The sequence below is a fragment of the Hesperophylax consimilis genome, chromosome 7, assembly GCF_061612785.1.
Source record: "Hesperophylax consimilis isolate HC1 chromosome 7, BYU_Hcon_1.0, whole genome shotgun sequence".
Lineage (NCBI taxonomy): Eukaryota > Metazoa > Arthropoda > Insecta > Trichoptera > Limnephilidae > Hesperophylax > Hesperophylax consimilis.
The window spans coordinates 27044578-27066156 of NC_142842.1; the positions used below are offsets into that span (position 1 = coordinate 27044578).

At 34.4% G+C, this 21579-nt stretch overlaps 4 protein-coding genes across 4 annotated transcripts; all 4 read left to right on the forward strand.

Moving 5' to 3' along the window:
* The first annotated feature begins 2315 nt into the window (after positions 1 to 2315).
* Positions 2316 to 3520, forward strand: LOC149422567 (uncharacterized). Its single transcript, XM_089633362.1, has 2 exons — positions 2316 to 2361; positions 2770 to 3520. The coding sequence occupies exons 1-2, from the start codon at positions 2350 to 2352 to the stop codon at positions 3391 to 3393; spliced, it is 636 nt and encodes a 211-aa protein (XP_089489488.1). The 5' UTR covers positions 2316 to 2349; the 3' UTR covers positions 3394 to 3520.
* Positions 3521 to 9298: 5778 nt separating this feature from the next.
* On the forward strand, positions 9299 to 10457 carry LOC149422568 (uncharacterized). Its single transcript, XM_089633367.1, has 2 exons — positions 9299 to 9377; positions 9818 to 10457. Exons 1-2 carry the CDS (start codon positions 9366 to 9368, stop codon positions 10340 to 10342), a joined length of 537 nt encoding a protein of 178 aa, XP_089489493.1. The 5' UTR covers positions 9299 to 9365; the 3' UTR covers positions 10343 to 10457.
* A 5228-nt stretch (positions 10458 to 15685) lies between these two features.
* On the forward strand, positions 15686 to 16699 carry LOC149422569 (uncharacterized). Its single transcript, XM_089633364.1, has 2 exons — positions 15686 to 15767; positions 16029 to 16699. The coding sequence occupies exons 1-2, from the start codon at positions 15756 to 15758 to the stop codon at positions 16587 to 16589; spliced, it is 573 nt and encodes a 190-aa protein (XP_089489490.1). The 5' UTR covers positions 15686 to 15755; the 3' UTR covers positions 16590 to 16699.
* Positions 16700 to 19914: 3215 nt separating this feature from the next.
* On the forward strand, positions 19915 to 20874 carry LOC149422570 (uncharacterized). The gene is made up of 2 exons (XM_089633366.1): positions 19915 to 19965; positions 20206 to 20874. Exons 1-2 carry the CDS (start codon positions 19954 to 19956, stop codon positions 20764 to 20766), a joined length of 573 nt encoding a protein of 190 aa, XP_089489492.1. The 5' UTR covers positions 19915 to 19953; the 3' UTR covers positions 20767 to 20874.
* Positions 20875 to 21579: the final 705 nt, after the last annotated feature.

The window sequence follows — 21579 nt, forward strand, 5'->3', positions numbered from 1 at the left end:
CAATGATATCCCAAATAAATAAAAATCTGATAGGTTTATCCGAGAAACAATCTAGGTTACAAAAAAATCGTAAGAAATTTATGAAAAAATATGGGAAAAAATTGTTGCAAGATGGTATTGTTACTTCTGAATTTGAAATATGAGATCGAAAAATATGACGCTAAATACTTAGGTCCCAATGATCGAGTGCCTGAAGACGCTGTCCAGTAAGTCAGAGATCCTGGGTTCGATTCCGAGTTGTGACCGTTATCTTTTTATTTTCTGCGTCTTGTTCTATTTCATGTTTCGTTTACATATGCTAATATTTTTTATTCTTCAATGATTTATTGTTTCACTGTCATAAGCGTTTCACGCAAACGAGTACATTGTTTAAGATACATAAAACGCCAATGTTTGTTAAGATGGCTATCACCAATGTAACCCAGCGTAATGTAAAAAGCCCGCGCCACCAAATTCACGAATAAAAATGAACATATCATTTTTGCAGCAAAACGAAAACGCACATTTAAAACGTTATAGAAAATTTATTCGTAAATATAAAAATAAAATAAAAATACCTTCCCATTTTTATTTTCTTTCGATAATGAAAAAAACTGAAAATGTCCTCTTGTGGTACTTGTGCAGCTGAAAGTATTATATAATATTTGCCTCAGGACTCAGGATCATTGTTAATCAAAAACATATAGCGTCAATTTTGGTATATTTTTTGGTGCCTAATTAGAGAAATGATCTGAAATTTACCTTTCGAATAAACACGGTTAGTAAATTTTAAAATCACAAATCTATTTTAATAATAATAATTTGACAAATTCACGAAATCTACTAAATGTAACAGAGAATAAAATGGCAACTGTGAATAATGCAATGAAGAGTGTTTTTAATATTTCTTTTCATCTGCATTTAAAATCGAATCTTCTACAAGCTTATTTTCTTATAAAAGTGTGATTGTCTGAAATGAAATGTTTGTATAGCGCCCCTGAGGTGATTTTTCACAAAAACGGCGCTGTAAAAGTTGTATAATTATTATTATTATCATCAGAGAGACCATCAGAAATTTACTTTTCGAATAATCACCGTTAGCAAACTTGAAAAAACACGATTATTAATAAATATAATACAGTCATAATATGGTATGTATATATCAATCCATTCAGTTACTTTTCAAAAATCTAAAATTTTATACAATACCTTGGTTTCTATTATTTCACGCCTATGAAAATCTGCGAAGAAATATCAGATAATCAGCATGTATTTAGGAAAAATTTGCGCCATAGACTCAAACAACTAGATGTATAGATTTAAATAGTAGGTGTGACATAATCTATATTAATAAAAAACGTTGCTACTAAATTTAAACCTACCTGCGTTAAAGTTCAGGGATACATATTTAACCAGACCGGGGGCAATATTTATTAATAGATGTTTTTGTTTCATAATGGCTTATAACTTCCTTGAACATTTCGAAATAAATTTACAAAATCAGTGATAACTTTTATCGTTTTTTTTACTACTGTAATTTGTCGGTAGGTTTGCCTGGCGGAAAGAAACTATGATTTAATCTTACACCGTTTTGTTTTCTGATTGCTTAGTGGCAATTCGTAATTTAATTGCTTTTTATTCAATTTTTTACAAAGCTCTATAAAAGAAAACAATACCTTTCTATTTATGATATTTGATGACTAGAACAATTATTGAATGTACATTTTTTTCTTTAAGTTTTGAACACATCCATTTTAAAAACATACAATAAAATCACGGCTGTTGTTTTCAGATAAATTTTATTAAACATTTCATCCGTACAATGTAAAAATGCGTAGTGTTCATTTATTTTTGTATAGGTACTATTAAATCATTATCTACGTTTGATTACTGCACTGTAAATATGTAAGTGCCATTTAAAATGTCTCTTTATCTCTGCTCTGTCTTCATTACAACTAAATCTAACGCCTCGATTATTTTTTTCTAATTTGCGTTATTTTTATTTTCTTATCCATTATTTACGTATAAAGTTGATTAAGAAGCTGTTTGATTGGTTGAAATATTCACAACTTGGTAAACATTTATCAACCAGTTAGTTGACAATGTCCTTGGAGTGTCATATAATTAGTTTACAAACCAGTTCACAGATGTATGAAAAATGCCATAAACACATTTTTTATTAGTTCATTGTTTTAATTTTACCTAAGTTTAGAAAAGAGTCATTTTATTCTAAATTTAAAAAAAAATAATTATGTATTCATATTTATTCAATTCCAGCAGTTTTGTTTGTATATAAGCCATCTTCGAATCCATTTTGGTATCAATCAATTCTTGTCTTTCATCAAACAATCACCACGTTCAGTACTCAAGATGTTCAAGATTGTGAGTATAGAATATTTTAATCAGTTGTCGAAGAGCGATTAGTAATTACTTAATAAATCTTTTCTTTCGATATTTTTTTAGTGTTTTTTTTTTAATCGTAATTATATAAGTTTAGAAGTCAAAGTATTTGACCTATACCGACAGTAATACTAGGCTCATGCCCGTATCATCTTAACAATTGAAACATTAATTTTTCAAATTATGTATTATGTTTACGTTTTTTTAACGTTGCAAAGTGTGTTAATGCACCCTTTCGGAAAACGAAAGATCCCTAGTTAGGTTGTTGGCACCTTAAAATTTTTCATTTATTTTGTGTTACGTGTTTTTCTAATCTACACTATTTGAATGTTAGTATTTTTTTAAATACTTCCTATTTAATTATTCAGCTTACGTTGTTTTCTTTCACAGATTTTCTTCGTTGCTCTGGTAGCACTGTGCACTGCAAACCCTGAGCCGAAACCCAAAGCAGGTCCTGCGGCAAAACCAAAGGCCGATCCTGCACCAAAACCCAAAGCTGACTTCTTTGCTCCACTGGCCTACTCTGCCAACACTTTGGGAGGAGTGGCCACCTATCCTAAATCATATCTGGGAGAAGTTCAAGCCTACTCTGGTCTGCCTGAACATTACCAGCAATACCCAGCAGCCTACAACACGTATTCTGGAGTAGCTCACTCTGCCTACCCAGAGGTTGCAGCTTATTCCGCCTACCCTGGATACTCCGCTTACCAAGGAGTGCCTACCTATTCAGACTTTTCGGGAGAGTCTGCATATAATGGTGTTCCTACTTTGTCTGCTTATTCCACCCCATTGGTGAAGACTGTTGGACAAGCTGCCTATCCAACAGCTTATTCTGCGTATCCCGCGTACCCTGGTCTGTCAGGCTACTATGGTGTCCCAGCTGTATCCGCATACTCCGGTCTATCAGGATTCTCCAGCTACCCTGAAGTGTCTGCCTACTCTACTCCATTGGTTAAATCTGTTGGATACCCCACTGGTATTCCCGTTGGTTATTCTGGACTGAACAACTATTAAATAAATATGAATTAAGACACTGAGCTCTCAACACATTTTTGTTGCAGTTATGAGTTTCCAGGATTCATTATTTTTACACCAAATAATAAAACTAGCATTAATATTGTTGTTATTTACAAAAATAAAGTAAAATCTGTTATAATTTGAGTTCTTCTATTTATTTAGTTATTCAATCTATCCTGTACATACAAAAAAAACCTTGAACATACGATTTTTAGATGCCATACTCTTCTAGATTACATACCTATGCACTTACTAAGTTTGTACTCGATCTAAACTAGAAAGAGGTAAAAAATTTCTCGAATTAGCTCTGGGCGTAATGACATTCATGTAGTATGTTCCGGTTAGCGGAAGATTCCGGCCTAAATGAAATTCATGTAGTGTGTACTGTAATATAGGATTGATACTTATTTCCTCGAGAGCCAAATGGTAAGTGAAAGATCCCGGCCTTAATGAAATTCATATAGTATGTTCGATTGAGACTGATTACCTCTATAGCCAAATGGTTAGTGGAAAATCCCGGCTTAAAAGAAAATTCATTGAAGTTAAAGCATGCTGTAGTGCTCATGTTCTGTAAAGTTTATCTCTCATTACGCGTCTTTCAAACTAACAATTAAAAAATATTTATATCTTGTGGAATTATGTTTTTCATCAAATAAAGTACTATTACACTTCGAAAGATTTGGTAGATTTACAGTTTAGGATGCGGGTATGGGTATCGTCGTCCCGGAAATCATTTATTCAACCTCTGAACTATGCGTCCCTTTAAACACTGGCCTGAAGTAGTCAACGTTTAGATTAGCAACATTATCAGCTATAGACAGACTTATGGAATCTAGGCGCAAGCCAAATACTAAATTTGGTGATCGCGCTTTCGGAGTATCTGGGCCGAAGGCTTGGAATAAACTCCCCCTGGAACTAAGATGCGTTACAAGTCCAACAGAATTCAGCTCTAAACTAAAAACTTACATTTTTAAACTCTCATATCCTTAAATTAAATATTCCTGGTTGGGAGCAATATTCTTGTATTGCCTATAATAATCCAAATAACACTTTTTCATTGGATTTACATTATTCGAAATTTGTTGTATACCGGTACTACAGTACAAAACCTTGTACTGTGGTACAAATCATCAATTTTGCTTTCCTTTACCGAAACACGTTCATTGAAGAAAATAAATACATATTATGTATCAAAATATATACCGGAGTGTCCAATTGTGTCCCGTGCGTGAGAACCATCTAAATTTCTCAAAGAAATAATAAACACTGTTAATCTCAAGTGACATACCAGGTAAGCATGGTATTGTATATTATCTGCCTGTACAACATATAAATAAAAACGAATAATAACATATGTACATTCAAGCATCGCGTTCATCAATCAAATGCACTGTGCATAGCTTGCGATCGATGAACCAGTGGACGCAATCTGTTGCCATAAATTGACAATAGTTTGACTAGTATATAGTTACTAAAAATAGATAGACCATTGTAAATATGTATTATATATTTGTACAGCGTCCTTGACGTTTTTTTCACAAAATCGGTGGTATGCAAATAATTCAAATATTATTATTATTAACCTACACCTCTGCAATAGAACACTCCGAGTGGTTAGCTATGTTTGGTAGCTAGCAGGGGTAGTCGGGTTCATAGGGTGAGGTTTGTCCGGGTCTTCGCGTCGGATGCGTTTGCCCACAAAGAGACTGGTTGAAGGAGATATTTCAACTTCTTAAACAGGTCTGCATACAAACGTTGTCTTGTACAGCAGTAGGAGAGATGAATTCATACGTCTATCACTACTGGACACTAACCCCCAAATTTCTCCCCCTTATACTTTTTTCCTCCCGAGAACTTCAGCTACTGCCTTTTCTAAAAATATCCACCACAGAACATCCTCAAAGATGACATAGGCCCTTAGGAGAAATATTATCTTCAGTGCCCCAATTCAAGAAAAATATCAGTATTCAATTTTCCGAATATCTGACCTATGCAATTTACAAACACCTGTGTACTGTTGTTACCAATTGCCTGTGAGCAATAAAAACATAATTGATAGCTTGGTTAAAATAATAAATTTAAATATAAAATTAAATCAAGTTATAATATCAACAAAATGTTTGGTTAAATAATGCAGCTCCGCCATAGGATATTTTAAGAAGGAGGTAAGTAGGTAGGCTACCGATATTGACATAATCGTGAGCTTATGACAGCTGTGCTAAGGGTGAATTTCCCCAGCACAATATAAAAAATAGCATTTTTTTCATTATAGCAAAAAAAAACATACCATTGAAGAAGACGAAGATACACAAACAAATCTAAAAGACACAGGAAATCAAAATATAGCAGTCACAACTAGGAATCGAACCCCGGATCTCTTTCTCTTTTCGGGACAGCCTTAACCACACGAGTCTTGGAACCTAGTTATTTAACGTCATATTTGTCGAGCTCATATTTAAATTCAGAATCAACAATATCATCTTGAAAATATATACAATTATCAAGATTAATAACCAGGTCCCAATGGTCGAGTGGTCAAAACGCTGTCCAGATAAGACAAGATATCCTGGGCTCGATTCCTAGTTTATTTATTTCTTTATTCTTGGCTAATTTATATAGCTCCGCTTTTTTGAGACATCACCTCAGGGGCGCTTTACAGTTGATGCAGGTATTTAAAGAAGTTAAGTTAAGCAAAATGAACTATAGGAAGAGGTGACGCTAAGATAGAATAGATAGACTCTGCGGCAAGAATCCTAGGTGGTTAAGAAACTGCACCAGCTGCTGCAGCATGAGAGTCCACCGCGTCCACCAACAGTGCCAGCACGAGGTTCGTCATCCGTGCAGGTATGTGTCTGCTGCTAATAAAGCTGAAACAATATCCTCACATAGATAACAGACCTTGGCAGCACATAGATTTCACAGATGTCACCGTATTTTCTTTTATGTGAGCATGAAAAGGTTCTTCCCGTGAAGATGTACGTCATTTTAATGTTGAAAGTATTACTCCATATCGGCAGAAGACAAAGGGCGCGGCTTCAGTTCGATTTCTCAGGGCGTAGGGACGCGGGGGTGTTACAGCGGGGGTGCGGCAAACGCCAGATGATTATCTTGTACGGGTCATCTTGTAAAGACGATGGTCGTGGGTGATTCAGTGACCGAAACACGGACAGGTCATATGGCCCACAGTCGTATATAACGGCGCCGGTGAAGGTGAAAGTTATGACCGTTATCTTTTTTATTCTTCTAAGACTTGTTCTATTCCACGTTTTATTTACATTCATTAGTATTATCTTCTTCTTCAATGATATATTATATTGATGGGTATTTTTTAAGGCTTGCCAATGATGTAATTACCTATGTGAAAAGTTCTTTTCATTCACGCTACGCCGTCAAAAAAATTGTTCACAATATTATTAAATAAATAAACTATTAAAAAATTACATTTTTCAATGGAAAAACGTTCGGAATAATCCTTGAAAAAATAAAGTCACTACACAAACAATTATAAATCTGTACGGGATTCCAAAATCCTTAACAATTTTAAACGTGGGAAGGATTAAATTATTATTTTACCATTCCGATGTTGAAAACATCAAGATAAAAATGCAACTTGGATAAGATCTTTACGAGTACTAGCATAGAAGTACTAATTTATGTGTTGTTATGTGAAAAAATAGGTATCCTTATTAAACACGACTTGGAAGTTGCGTTAAAGTTCACGGTTGCTAAAACCGGATCAATGCGTGACTTTTTAACATACCCACTGAACCGATCTAGGTTTATTTAAAAGCTAGGTACATTTAAAAGCCAAATTTTAATTTAAAGCTTACAACGAGTTCTGATTTAAAATCCGTTGTTCACATATATTCTTTTTCGTGTGAATACTGCACAAGTGACCCAACTGCTCAGTACTCTCACCTGTCGGAGACAGGGGGACTGTGGCATCCCCAATAAGATATTTTCAATCTTTAGAAATAATTTTTTTTTTAAATACGATATTTATGGTATTTTTATTTTATTTTTGTGTTGACGAACAAATTTTCTATAATGATTTAAAATGTATGATTTTCGATAAGCCGCTGTAAATTTTTATTCGTAAATTCCGATGCGTTGACTTCACACTGAGCGATATTGATGACAGCCGTCGTACCAGAAGTTGGAGGTTTCTACGTCATAATAACATTATAGACAGTCGCAACCGGTTAGAAATGTGCGGTTTTTAAAATCAATAATTATGAATTATTGAAAATATTAAAAATTACAAATTTCTAGTACGATAATCATAATCAGAAAAATAAACTTTAAAACTTCCACACATTTTAAATGGTATTCTAAGTTAGTGAAAATACCGCATTAGGGTACATTGTGACTATAATGGGAGTGGGAAATGGTAAAAGATGGGAAAGGGGAAGGAAGTGCCTGCTTTATTACACGGCTAAAGTAATTTCAACCAACTTTTCGAATCTGAATTATGTCTTTCACCAGAGCGATACTGAGAGTATCTTTCACATTTAATACACATACGAAATGGTGTGTATCGGTTATTTCAATGGATTCTACTTTGATGAATCAGCAGCATAATGACCAGTGGCGGTGAACCCCCATTAAAAAGATGATAAAAAATATTTATGTAAGTCAAACTTGCATTACATCAGCACATTATAAGCAGTTATTAAATTTCCGCCTTTAAAACGCGATCTTCCCTTTTCCTGCGTTATAGAATCAGCACAGAACAATTCATACAAAACAACTAAATAACCCTGACGGTGTAATCGCTAACCTATGCCAAATTAAGACTATCATCATGCGGCGTGAAGCTACGTGAGCTCCGGATATTGACGGATGGCGCAGCCGGCCGGTCTTATAAGGATGCAAGTTAAATGTTATTTTGTGTGTTATGTTTTGGTATTTAACTTTCTATAGTAGTTTTACTAAATTTTTGTACATTTTTTTTCTTGTTACTGCATTTTTCTAACAGTTAGCTTAATGACATCTGTAAATCTGATAGGTAAATTAACAGATTGTAATGTATCTAGGAATTCAACTTTTTTTTGATAAGACGCTATATTTTTCAGTTACTTTTACGAATGTTTCGGCAAATGCCAATTGGCAATGTAACTTTTAGTGGTCATTATACATTGACTGCTGTAAAAACATTATGAAAATTAATTCCTATAAAACTTTCCTCGCTATCTAGAAAATGTGTCGAATATCAAGTGATTTAAAAGCATTATAATAAGTACCCCCATCACCAACTTTACTTAAATTATGTGACTGCCTATATATTAGACGATTCGACGAAGGACAACAACAGTAAAAACGTTTTGATTAAATATATCTTCTTCTGAATTAATAAACCCCCAGTTAACAAACCACGAACCGCCACTGATCATAACCACAAAAGTACTGATAAACTTAAGGCTTCGATAAGAACAGAACATTCAGGATTGACATCTGCAGCATGAGAACGGTTTGTTTCTCCTACTCGTTCTTATGTGAAATGTCGAATGTGGAACGAACTACTGGTATCAGCTTTTCCACTCCAATTTAATGAGTATATCCAGGCAAGAGTAATCGGTTTTAAAAGCAATATGTCATAATTATCACTTTTGATATCAGAATGTTGACTATAACAATGAAAAATAATACCAGGGAGTTACTTAATACATTTGTAAAATATATCGATTACAACACTAAAACCGTATTGTTGATCTAAGCATCTGAGCTAAGCTGTTGTTTAAATTTAAAAGGCAGATTTGTAATACACACCACAAAGCTGGTATCATGATTGACGAAATATTTTATTGAACTTTGCGGTGAACGCTGTCTTATAATTCGAGCTCCCCATAGAGGGACCTTTTTTAAGTCGTTATGAGCAACTTATTTATTAGTATAAAAGCCTGACAAATTTGATCTATTGTATCATTCAACTTTTGTCTTTCACTCGACAATAACCCAACTCTTTCAACATGTTCAAGTTTGTAAGTTAATCTCAGATCATTAAACAATCTCAATCACAAAATTAGCTTACAAAAATACAGCTGTGATGTTATTTACATTTTTAAACGAATGGGGTGCGCTTGATAAATGTATTTAAATTTGTTTGTAATTTGTACCCACTTTGAAAATAAGTATCAAATCTTCCAGGTTGTATCTTAATTTATACGAGTATTTAGTACTTTTCAGATCTTGGAACTTAATGTTCATTGACCGTTTTGAAAAATTACCGAGATGTTATAAATTCTTTTTTTCAAACATCACCTCTCACCGTCAATAGAAGTGTATTATTATATAGCTCAGTTGTTAGTGTAGTCTATGGGATAGCAATAGATCAGAGAAGTTGCAAAAACTTGGTTTCTGATTTTTTTCTCCTGTTTATAACCCGGTGTTCGTCATCTAAAATCATTTTGTATTATTTCAGGTTTTCTTCGCTGCTTGCGTGGCAGTCTGCGTGGCTGAGCCCAAGCCCAAGCCAGGCCTCGTTGCTCCTCTGACTTACTCCGCCTACCCCGGAGTTTCTGCCGTCTCTCACCAGAACACAGTTGTTCACTCAGCTGCTGTGCCTACCACCTACTCTGCCGCCTACCCCGCTGTAGCGACTCATGGTGCTTACCCTGCTGTGTCCGCCTACTCCGCCTACCCAGCTGTGGCTTCTCACGGTGCTTACCCTGCTGTGTCTGCCTACTCCGCGTACCCTGCTGTAGCTTCACACGCTGCCTACCCAGCGGTGTCTGCTTACTCCGCCTACCCAGCTGTGTCCGCCTACTCAGGTCTGTCAGGATACCACGGTGTCCCAGCCGTGTCTGCCTACTCAGGTCTGTCAGGATACCACGGTGTCCCAGCCGTGTCTGCCTACTCAGGTCTGTCAGGATACCACGGTGTCCCAGCTGTGTCCGCCTACTCTGCTGGAGTTCCCGTCGCCTACTCAGGACTCAACCATTACTAAGCGTGTTTTAGAAAATTTTAAAGAAAGTTAACGCCTATTTCGATATTCTTCAAATTTAACCTGTTATATATTATTATTTTCTGAAATATTAAAAAATAAATTTAACCTGACAAAATTTGAGGTGTTTTATTAGATTTTAAAAAAACTTCGTTGATGGGGTTTTAGGATTCCACCGGATTTGAATGCTGAAATATGTATTCTGTGGAGGTTTTTATGCAGTGGAGAACTTTAATGAACTTTATATAGCAATATCAATAATATTATTTTTTATTGGCATAATACTGTCTTTGTACCAATACAATTTATACTTATTTTATATTTTTATTAACTTGTCAGCAATATAATAGTAACAATTTACAACAATATTCCATAAGGTTTCGTTAAAAAATCAACATTAACTCATTACTATAATTCACCAGTAAAGATTGAAAGACATGATAACTTTTACAGGTAGGTTGGAACAAGAAAATAGTGAAGTAATATTCATCAACTAAACTGTGTAATACTGTATAATGGAATTCCTTAAAACGTAAAGATAAATTATCAAAAAAAAACTACTAACCACTCGAACCACTTTTGGCAGAATATGGCAAATTTTCAAAAACATTTTGAGCGATCGCTTGTCATAATGTGCCAAATTTATAGAACCCAGAAATTTAAGATTAACGGTGAAATTTGGGTGGATTCATTGGCTTTAAGCCGCAGTAAGCAGTGTTTCCATATTAATGAATTTAATTAAATATATACATATTAATTTTCGAATATATATATATATATATACACCCATCGCTCGAGTAGTAATGTAAAAAATATAAGATAGAAAAACAAAACCGACGCATGGATAGATTGGTTAATTCTTTGTTAATAAATATATTTTATTTGAAAATAATGTAATGTATTGATATAACCCCTGAATTAGTAAGAAAGACATTTAAAATCGTTAAATTCCCATTTAAAAATAATAATAATAATAAAGGTTTATTCCGGTATGTGGGGAGGTTAGTGTGTGTCTCACAAATTCCATATAGAGATACAAAAAATATGATCTAAAACAAAAAATAGAACAAAAAAACAAAAACAAAAAACAGATGAAATGAACATAAAACAGAATAAAGTGATAAAAATAATAAAAAGTTAAAGCCTATATAGAGCTGTGACTATATTAGGCCCTAGTTTTTTCTCCAGTGTGCGTCAATGTTGGAGGTTGGAGTAAGGCGGGCTTCCATGGTGAGGATTTTTCCGGAACTGCTTATCCTTTCCCTCATTCCTGCGACCTTGGATCTAATAAGGGCTGCATACCCGGGAACTCGCCCCTCCGTGAACATACGGGAAGCGCTGCAGTATCTGGGGAGACAAAACATTGGGCGGAACGCGTTATTATATTGGACTTTTTTCTATACTACTCTTTTTGTAGTTTGCCCATAGTTCGCACGCGTACAACGTTGCGCAGAAGGAAAGAAAGAGCGTCCAGTTACAGCGGTACTGCAAAGGCGAAATCTTCTACTGAGCATGTTTGCTTTAACGCTGAGAGCTCGTCTTTGTCTATCGATATCATCATTGTCCACCGTGACTAGTATGCAGTTAATTTGCTTGGTTAAGCACCATAGTATTATATCTTTTTGTTTTGATTTAGTTTACAATTCCTTAATATTTTAAAATAAGTACCTTAAAGATTGTGTTTCATGCCTATACGTATTTATAATGTGCACTAATAAGGTAGGTACTTACCCGAATACACAGCAAATGGAATTTATTTTATTTTGTTAAAATACTTCAAAATTAGAATTGTCTATGTCTCAATCTTCTCTATGGGACCTATTGAAGTATACTGTCGTGTATTGCATACATAGACAATCTTAAGCCTTATATGAGCTATACATACACCACCACCCTGTTCATTTAAGCCTTTTCACCTAAGTCCATTTTATTAAAACACAATAGTATTTCTTATTTTTTAATTTTTTTCTTATTTTTGGTAAATATTCGGGATCGCAGGCTACGCTTAATAAGCTTTATTTAAATAAGCCTTTTTGATTGACCTTAATTACTATAAAAGGCAAAAATCTGCATTTTGATTATGCAATATGTGTAAAATGAAAATTGTATGGGACGACAACCATTTCCAATAATCTCTTTGAACGATATTTTCTAATGTTGGGATTCCCGATACTACGCACTGGGCTAGAAGAAACGTTAGCACCATTTAATCCATGAATATTAAGTAGACACTATTTTGACCTGGGAACACTAGAAATAAAATAAAATCTTCTTCTTCTTCCTAGCACTATCCCAACTCATTGCCTAGGTAGGCTGTTGGGGTCGGCTCTTAGAAATAAAATAAAATAATTATTATTAAGGCAAGTTTTTTAAATAATTTTTCAATATTTTTGAATTAAAAAGACCTAACCTGACTTAACTTAACCTAACCTATATCTACCTGATCTAACCTAATCTAAGATATACTAACCTAACCCAACCTAACCGAACCTCACCAAACCTTTACTAACCTATACTAACCGAACATGTATTAACCTTACCTAGCCTGTACTAACCTAACCTATGCTAACCTAACCTATACTAACCTTACCTAACCTATAGTAATTAATACTAACCTCACCTAATCTTTAATAACCTTACCTAAGCTATACTAAATAAACCTAATCTAACTTATACTAACTAACTAACCATCACGCCGTTTCCCCGTAAGAGAGGACGAACCGTCAAACAACTGGGTCTTGGCATACACTTCTTGCCTCATTCACATTCATACATCGTCTCATACATACTCTTCTATTATTTTGACTCTTGACATGGCCCGACTCAAGTATCTGATTCACTTGGTCGTGCCACGTCTTCCTCAAGCGTCCCTTACTTCTGCTACCATTCACATTTACTCATTATATTCTCTTTATACTCCTTTCTTCACTCATTCGCTCTAGATACCCAAACCATCTAAGCGTTCTTTTCTTGATCTTACTCATTACGCTTACATCAGCCTTGCACTATTTGCTGAACTCCACATTTCTCACACTATCATACATGGTTTTACCACACATACATCTCAGGGATCTCATTTATACAGCATTCAGTCAACCTTCATCCTTTCTATGCCAGTTCTATGCCTCACTTCCATACATCAGGGTAGGTACCAGCCCTCCATTGAGGACTGCAAGCTTCGCTTCTTTGGACATTTTTTTTGTTAGCGCCAACTGCGTTCAGTTCTCCACTAATGGAGTTACCTGCATTTACCCTTCTTTCAATATCTTTGTCAGTGAATATGGAATTATACGATTGGGATCTGCTGTATTTAAGTATATACATAACTCAAAGATAATAGAATCTGAACACCATTCAAAAAGGAATCATAAAGTCCATACTGAAAGTTCCCGTAAGAAAGCCTTTGATTGAAATTTTCAATAGTTTTATTATACCAAGTGTACAACAAATTTATGCAAAAAATATACCATTGAAACTATTCAAAAATACTGAATCATCCACGAATACTGTTTATTGGCACACTAGATTAAATCACAATGACATAAAACAATATTCCGTGTCATAAAACCACTTTCGAAAAAGAAACTACATTTATTTTGCGACAAAACTCCACAATATCCTTTCAGCAGAAATAAGGTGAATAGAAAATTATTATCATTTAAAAGTAAGAATAAAAATCTGGTTGAAAGATTTTAATGAAAAAACATTAAGAACTAAAATAAAATAGAACTGAATAACTTTAGTCCGCCTCAGCACAGATCAGCCAAGTCAGTAGGACTAAGAAATACAATTTACTCTACATTTATTTGGGATCATATTTTGAATGTACAATGTTTAAATAGTAGCTAATAATAAACACAATGGTCCATTAGGTACAAAGTTTTGTTTTCCGAAATATATAATACTGTATTTTTTTATTTGAAAAATTTTATACAATCGAGATTAATAAAAGGATACAGTCTCGAAAGCAAAACGCCGTTGTTTGCAGAACTTGATATAAAAACATTAAATTAATTAGAGTTGGACAATCCAAAAAAATTGTCGAAATTAGTATAAAACATTGATAAAAACTTTAAGTGCCTATTCCTATGGAATATGGAAGAAAACTAGAAGTGCCTCGTGGGCCTGTTTCGTGATCCAAATATTTGTTTAATCGGAATGGTTTTCCGATGCAAAACTGCGTTTACCAAATTCAAATGAGATGGAGATCTTTAATATCCATATTCTGTAAGTGAGACAGAACACGGGGCTACTGGGCTAAATGTAATTTTTTTTCCATTCAAATTTATATGGAAGGCACTTATAATTTTCATTTTATTTTATGCTACAATTCTTACACTTACGTAAATTATTTAAAATAAATTATGGTTCAGTTTTCAGCTGAATTAAATGTTGTAAACAGTTTTCTGATACATACATGATATACAAAGGTAAAAAATGATTCATAAGGACAGTTGACCACAAAGTTTGTTTCACAATGTAACTAAATTAATCCTTTCTCTTTTTTCATCAAATAGATAAGTTATGTAGAGCAATATTTGCACTATAAAAAATTTCACTATTTTAATCTAAATACATAAATTAATTGTACCAGTCCTAAAATCTTCAAAATAAATCTACAAGAAAAATTATAATTCATTTTAGATTTGGAAGTTACCGTATTACAATTGTTGTGACTAATTATAAAGTTAATGCGTTAGGGTAATATAGTGTTTCAAAACCAATCGTATCTTTACGCTTCAGAATCATTATTGTATCAATTATTAAATAAAATATGAAGCCATTAACTCGCTCATTATATTGATAAGTGTTCTTAAAAAGTAGGTCACTTATCTCGATTAGAGATTTACGTCATAGAGCACCATATACATTACAAATTGAACATAGAACATTTGTACAGCATCCACTAAAATCAGATTCTTTAACTTCTTTGCGGAATATTCTCCCCCGACTGCTTTCGTAAACGAAATAAACTGTAGAGCCTTTAAACTTAGAAATGCATTTTTATCGTGAATCATAACTAATAGTTCATCTTCAGTTCATGACGACACATTTCTTCAGTTTATTGAATTTAATATATGCGGACCTTGAGAAACCGAAATGGTTCGTATTTTAAAGTGATATATCTTCAACAGCTTCTTAGTTGACACCTTCGTTAACAGGCGTATTATAGCTTCTTTAAGATAAAAAATTCAATCAAAGTTCACTGTAAAACCTGTAAAGTTGAGTGACTCGACACCGACTATACCACGAGTCCGGCTCCACGCGGTAACATTTTTTTACGAATTGATAATAACTTTATACAACTGCAGTTTTTGCCGACCAAGTTTTCTAACAGTATAAAAAGCTACAGATCCTGAAACATTTTATCAGTCAACTATTATCTCCCAAACGACTACCACTAAACTCCATCAACATGTTCAAGTTTGTAAGTTAAAATATAACATTTGCGATTTTTTTTGTAATAAATAATGTCCTTTTGCTTTATGATATGTAGATGGCAAAGGCTATTGTTCTACATTGATTATAATTGGACCTGCTTAAAATAAACAAATTGATCATGTTTTTTATGAAAATCGTTAAATTTTCTCCTGGTTTAATAAACATGGAAATGCCATCAATTTTTGTCCAATTTCGCTGTTCGTAAAATATTTATAAATTGAATAAAAACATTTTATTTCCTTACCAGGTCTTCTTCGCTGCCTGTGTAGCCGTTTGCGTGGCTGACCCTAAGCCCAAACCCAGTCTCGTTGCTCCCCTGGCTTACTCTGGCTACCCTGGAGTGTCTTCCATTGGAGGACTGGCCTACCCAGCCGTGTCTAGCCTTGGAGGAGTAGCCTCTTACCCAGCCGTCTCCACCCAGAACACCGTTGTCCACTCTGCTGGTTTACCCACCACATACTCTGCCGCTTACCCAGCTGCGGCTGCCTACCCAGCAGTGTCTGCCTACTCCGCCTACCCAGCAGTGACCGGATACTCCGGCCTCTCGAGCCTGTCAGGCTACCACGGAGTACCTGCTGTGTCTACCTACTCTGCCGTCCCAGCTGTGTCATCCTACTCCGGTCTGTCGGGCTACCACGGTGTCCCAGCTGTTTCTACCTATTCTGGAGTCCCAGCCGTGTCCGCCTACTCCGGCCTCTCAGGCCTGTCCGCCTACCATGGTGTCCCGGCCTACTCCACCCCATTGGTCAAGTCTGTTGGCTACACCGCTGGAGTTCCCGTCGCCTACTCAGGACTCAACCACTTTTAAATACAACTTTGCAAACAAACCACTTGTTAATCACATCTAATTTGTAACCTGCCACAATATTGTTAAGTTTATGATATTATATTCTCACAATAAAATCAAATCTGAAACAATTCCACTTTTTTAATTTACAATTATTTTAATGTTATATTTACTATTAAAGCAATAAAAAATTAGGTAGATATAAAACAATAATTCCTTATTAAAAGAAAGGTGCAACTTTGAACTACCTAGAGTTGGTGACACTTTCAAATTAAAGCTTCTTAGTTGGTAAAGTTACCATTTGTAAAATTCACGAGGGTGCACAAAGTTCAATAGGTAAAGCGCAACTTTTCTTGTATTGTTGGTTAAGGCCGTAAATATCAGGGAAAGCTTATAAATCCCTAGAGCTTTAAACTATATTAAAATAGATAGTTACCGGTACCGTGAAATAAATCAGTTTATTAATTAATAAATTATCGGTTACTTCTGCCTTAATTTCTTTGATTCAAATCACTGAAAAAAAAGAAATAGCTGTTCGCACTCCAGAAATATAGGTGCGTGAATCCTTAAGAGCTTTTCTCTGAGTAATTCCTAGTGATATTGAATATTATCAAAACTTTAAAATTAATAATAATATTGGAATGATTTGTATAGCGCCGTTTTTGTGCAAAATCACTTCAAGGGCGCTGTACAATATATAATAGATTTCTATAATGATCTATGTTATTACTAACTATATATGGAGATAATATACAGTACCATACTTACCTGGTAGGTCACTTAAGATTACAAATAAATTAACATAAACTAATTGTTTATCAGTGAAATATAGATACAGGATTTAGGACATAATTGAAAATTTGGATAGAATTGGACTTTCTCTCGGAAATGGTATATTTAATTTGAGGGTATGAATTTGTTACTTTAGTAAAATTTATTGGTAGGTTAACCCAGGTTGACGAATAAAAGTGGTGAGTTTAGTAAAGTAATTTAAAGGCGAGATAAGTTAACTGGTCAGTGGCTAAGTTGGCAATGCGTCGAGTTCCCACCCAGGCGTGTTTATTTCAATATTCAAATATTGTCAGGTTATTCGAAACACGGAAATCATTGTCTTTCTTTTTTCAAAAAATATTATTGCAACAAGTAAGGATTTAAGGAAAATTCATTGAAATATCTTATTAATGCTAAAATACAATAATAGTGATAATAATAAATTACAAATGTTTTTAACATGTATGTGCATAATAATAATAAGCACTACCTAAATTAATAATAACTTAGTAAATTCCATACACAAGCAAATGCTTTCAATGGAAGAGTAGTAAAAACACCCAAGATGTAAAATGAATTATGTACCATGTAAACATATTATTAAAAAAAAAAAAAAAAAAAAAATTGGAAATTAGAGTGTGAACAGTTAACAAAACGGAGAAGTGAGGAAGTTGAGTTTTCAGATTATACTTATTTGTTACCTGGCATATTTCCATTTGAACATAAAACCATAATAATTCTTCATAGCTTTCATTGGTTGATTCAGAAAACGACAGTTACGTTTGTACTTCTATTTTAAACATAATAATTTTATTGAAAATCTTGTAAATGACAAACTAATTTATTTAAAATAATATAAAAACTTACATAATATCATGCAATGTAATTTGTCAAACTTTCTTCAATGACGTAAAATATGTCGATATCGTAAAATATTTGATTCAGAAGCGATTTTATACCCTCATTCGCAGGTTGGAAGGAAGAATTATCTATGATGACGCTATATCAGATACATAGAAACTAAAGCACTCTAAAAAACGGGATTCTCGATGTAGACTCGCAGAAATCTGAATAAGGGGAGATGAATTTAAGCACACACTTCACGAGATTTAAAAGTAATCGCATATTACTTCCGCTGTATATATTCATAGCGCCCTTGGTGTACATTTTTTTCAAGACATTTATTTATTCAATATATATATTGAGTGTAACAGCAAGTACCCGAAGGATTTTAAACAGCAATTCCGATGCGTATTTGGAGTTAAAAGCGTACATGTCATTTTGCAGTCCGATGATGTACATTTTTTTCATAACAACAAATTCGTCACACCTCGCCACTAGGTAGTTGGGTACAGCCTGGCGGATTACGTGATACGTACTCCATCTTATTCCAACTGCACGATAACGGACGAGACAGAGGAAATTTAAATTGATAAGAATATGTCATCGTCCAATAAAATTGCATCTAGATTTTTTACTCCAAATAAAATGAGGAATCGTTGTTTAAAATCATTGTGGTACGTGCTGTTACACCCCGTTTACACAATCCAAACAGAGTAATAATTTATGTGTAGATATTCTCGATTCTGAAAAAATAATTCAGGATTCCGGGTAAAAAAATCGCATTGCATCTCATATATTCTGCCTAATAATAAGGTAGGCGACACATTAGGTAACATGCATGATGGCTTGGAATATTTAAGCATATTGCCCGCCATACACTATCAATGGGAATGTATGGCGAGCGATATGCTGAAATAGTCCAAGCCACGAAAATGTAGCTCTTTTATAACGTGATCTGTCACAGGCATAAACACTTTATGAATCTTTCGTTGCTATAAACGAAGCATCACACATTATGATGGATGACGACAATGACAAATATATTATGGTAGGAGACTACAATCTACCTCGTCTAATTTAGTTACCAATAAAAATGTCAACGCGACTCATGTACGTACAAAAAAGAAGGATTTTTGAATATTATTGTCATGCGTTACTTTTTATTATATTGTTGTTTTATATAATTCTGAAATAAAGTTTCATTTTAGCTTTTTATTTGGGTAATGGCTGTTTAATGGGTAATTATTGTGACTTCATTTTTTTTCCTCGAATTAACAATGTTGAAAATATATGGGCATTTAAGACAAAACTTTAAGTGAAAAATAAAAAAAACCTTTTATCACTAAAAATAGAGTTTCTACTATCTAGACAGCAGCCTCGAAGATGACACAGGCACTAAGAAAAATATTGGTGAATCCTGTGTATATTTAGATAAAGAATACTCTGAAATGGTAAATTTCAATTCTTTCAATAGAACATTAAAGTCTTTTAAATTTAAAAGGCAGTTAAAAATAAAAATTTTATGCATAAATGCCTACATAATATCACAGAAGCTGACTTTTTCGACGGTCTCATTAAAGACATATAATATTAAACATACAATTAAAGTTCATAGTATAACCAGTAATCTTGAGTGATTCAACGCCGACTTTTTTTGTACGATTGCAGATAAGTCGACAATATTTTCTTACGGTATAAAAGGCTACAAATCGTGAATCATTTTATCAGTCAACTTTTGTCTTTCAAACGACTACTACCAAACACAATCAACATGTTCAAGTTTGTAAGTTCAAGTTCAAATTATTTCAAAATAACGTACATTATCTGTATGATGTATAAATTGATGCTATTACAATGGGTTAAATCCCAAGGTTTGTATTGAAAACCGTTCAAATCCTGGTGAGAGAAACCTTTAAACAGCATACCCACCAAACATCTTCAATGGTTTATTATTATGAATTAACACAATTAATCAGAGAAACATTAAAATAATAATTATAATTTTATTTGTTTGATTCGTCAGGTCTTCCTCGCTGCCTGCGTAGCTGTCTGCGTGGCTGATCCTAAGCCCAAACCCAGCATTGTTGCTCCCCTGGCTTATTCTGGCTATCCTGGAGTGTCCCCCATTGGAGGACTGGCCTACCCAGCCGTGTCTACCATTGGAGGAGTAGCCTCTTACCCAGCCATCTCTACCCAGAACACCGTTGTCCACTCTGCTGGTTTACCCACCACCTACTCTGCCGCCTACCCATCTGCGGCTGCCTACCCAGGAGTATCTGCTTACTCCGCTTACCCAGCAGTGTCCGGATACTCCGGCCTCTCAGGCCTGTCAGGCTACCACGGAGTACCAGCTGTATCTACCTACTCTGCCATCCCAGCTGTGTCTGCTTACTCCGGTCTGTCCGGTTACCACGGTGTCCCAGCCGTGTCCGCCTACTCTGGTGTCCCAGCCGTGTCCGCCTACTCCGGCCTGTCCGCTTACCAAGGTGTCCCTGCCGTATCTGCCTACTCCACCCCATTGGTTAAGTCTGTTGGCTACACCGCCGGAGTTCCCGTTGCCTACTCAGGACCCAACCACTTCTAAGTACAATATTACCAACCAACTCTTTCAAATTAGTGTCTCCCCAATGTAAACCCTACCACTTATATCTATCTAATGTTTATTTATTTGCACAATAAACTTAAATCTGACACGTATCGATTTTTTTTACAATCATTAAATACGTCACACTGCATTTTGAAATAAACAGCAATTCAAAAATCTTCCAGAATAATAAACAAGGATAACTAGATTACGCTGAGGTGGCTTGGAGTTCAACACCTACGCGAGAAACCGTTGGTTGAAATATATTATTAGTTTTTATTTCAGCACGACTGGGTTGATCTTTCAATACACAATCATTCAAAAACATACAACAGAAATAAAGAAATAAATAATGTATGCACACTTTCAACTTACATAATACTCACACTACAGGGCATGGCAATGGATCCAGATAGTCCTGCTGGTGAAGTCAATGGTCTCCCTCAAGCAGTCTCGCCGGAATTGCCCGCCAGATTTAATGATATCCTCCCTGGGATCTCCCATGCTGAAGATTTCATAAGCATATTATTAAAATTTAGTAGTATGGTTAATATAAAATATTTATAAATATATATATATATATATATATTATTTAGTGTTTTTCTGAAACGATTATAAATATATCACGTGGTATTTTTTGTTCAATTGAGTGGTTTCAGTTTCAGTCTGTATTGGGTGTCAGTTTATTATCTATTTCTGATCTCCATATGTTTTTTTATTGTGTTATTTCATTTGAAATACTGTCTAAGTATCTGATAAATCAATATTTTTTAAAATGATCTATTCCAGATGTCGAGTTAAAAATACATAAAA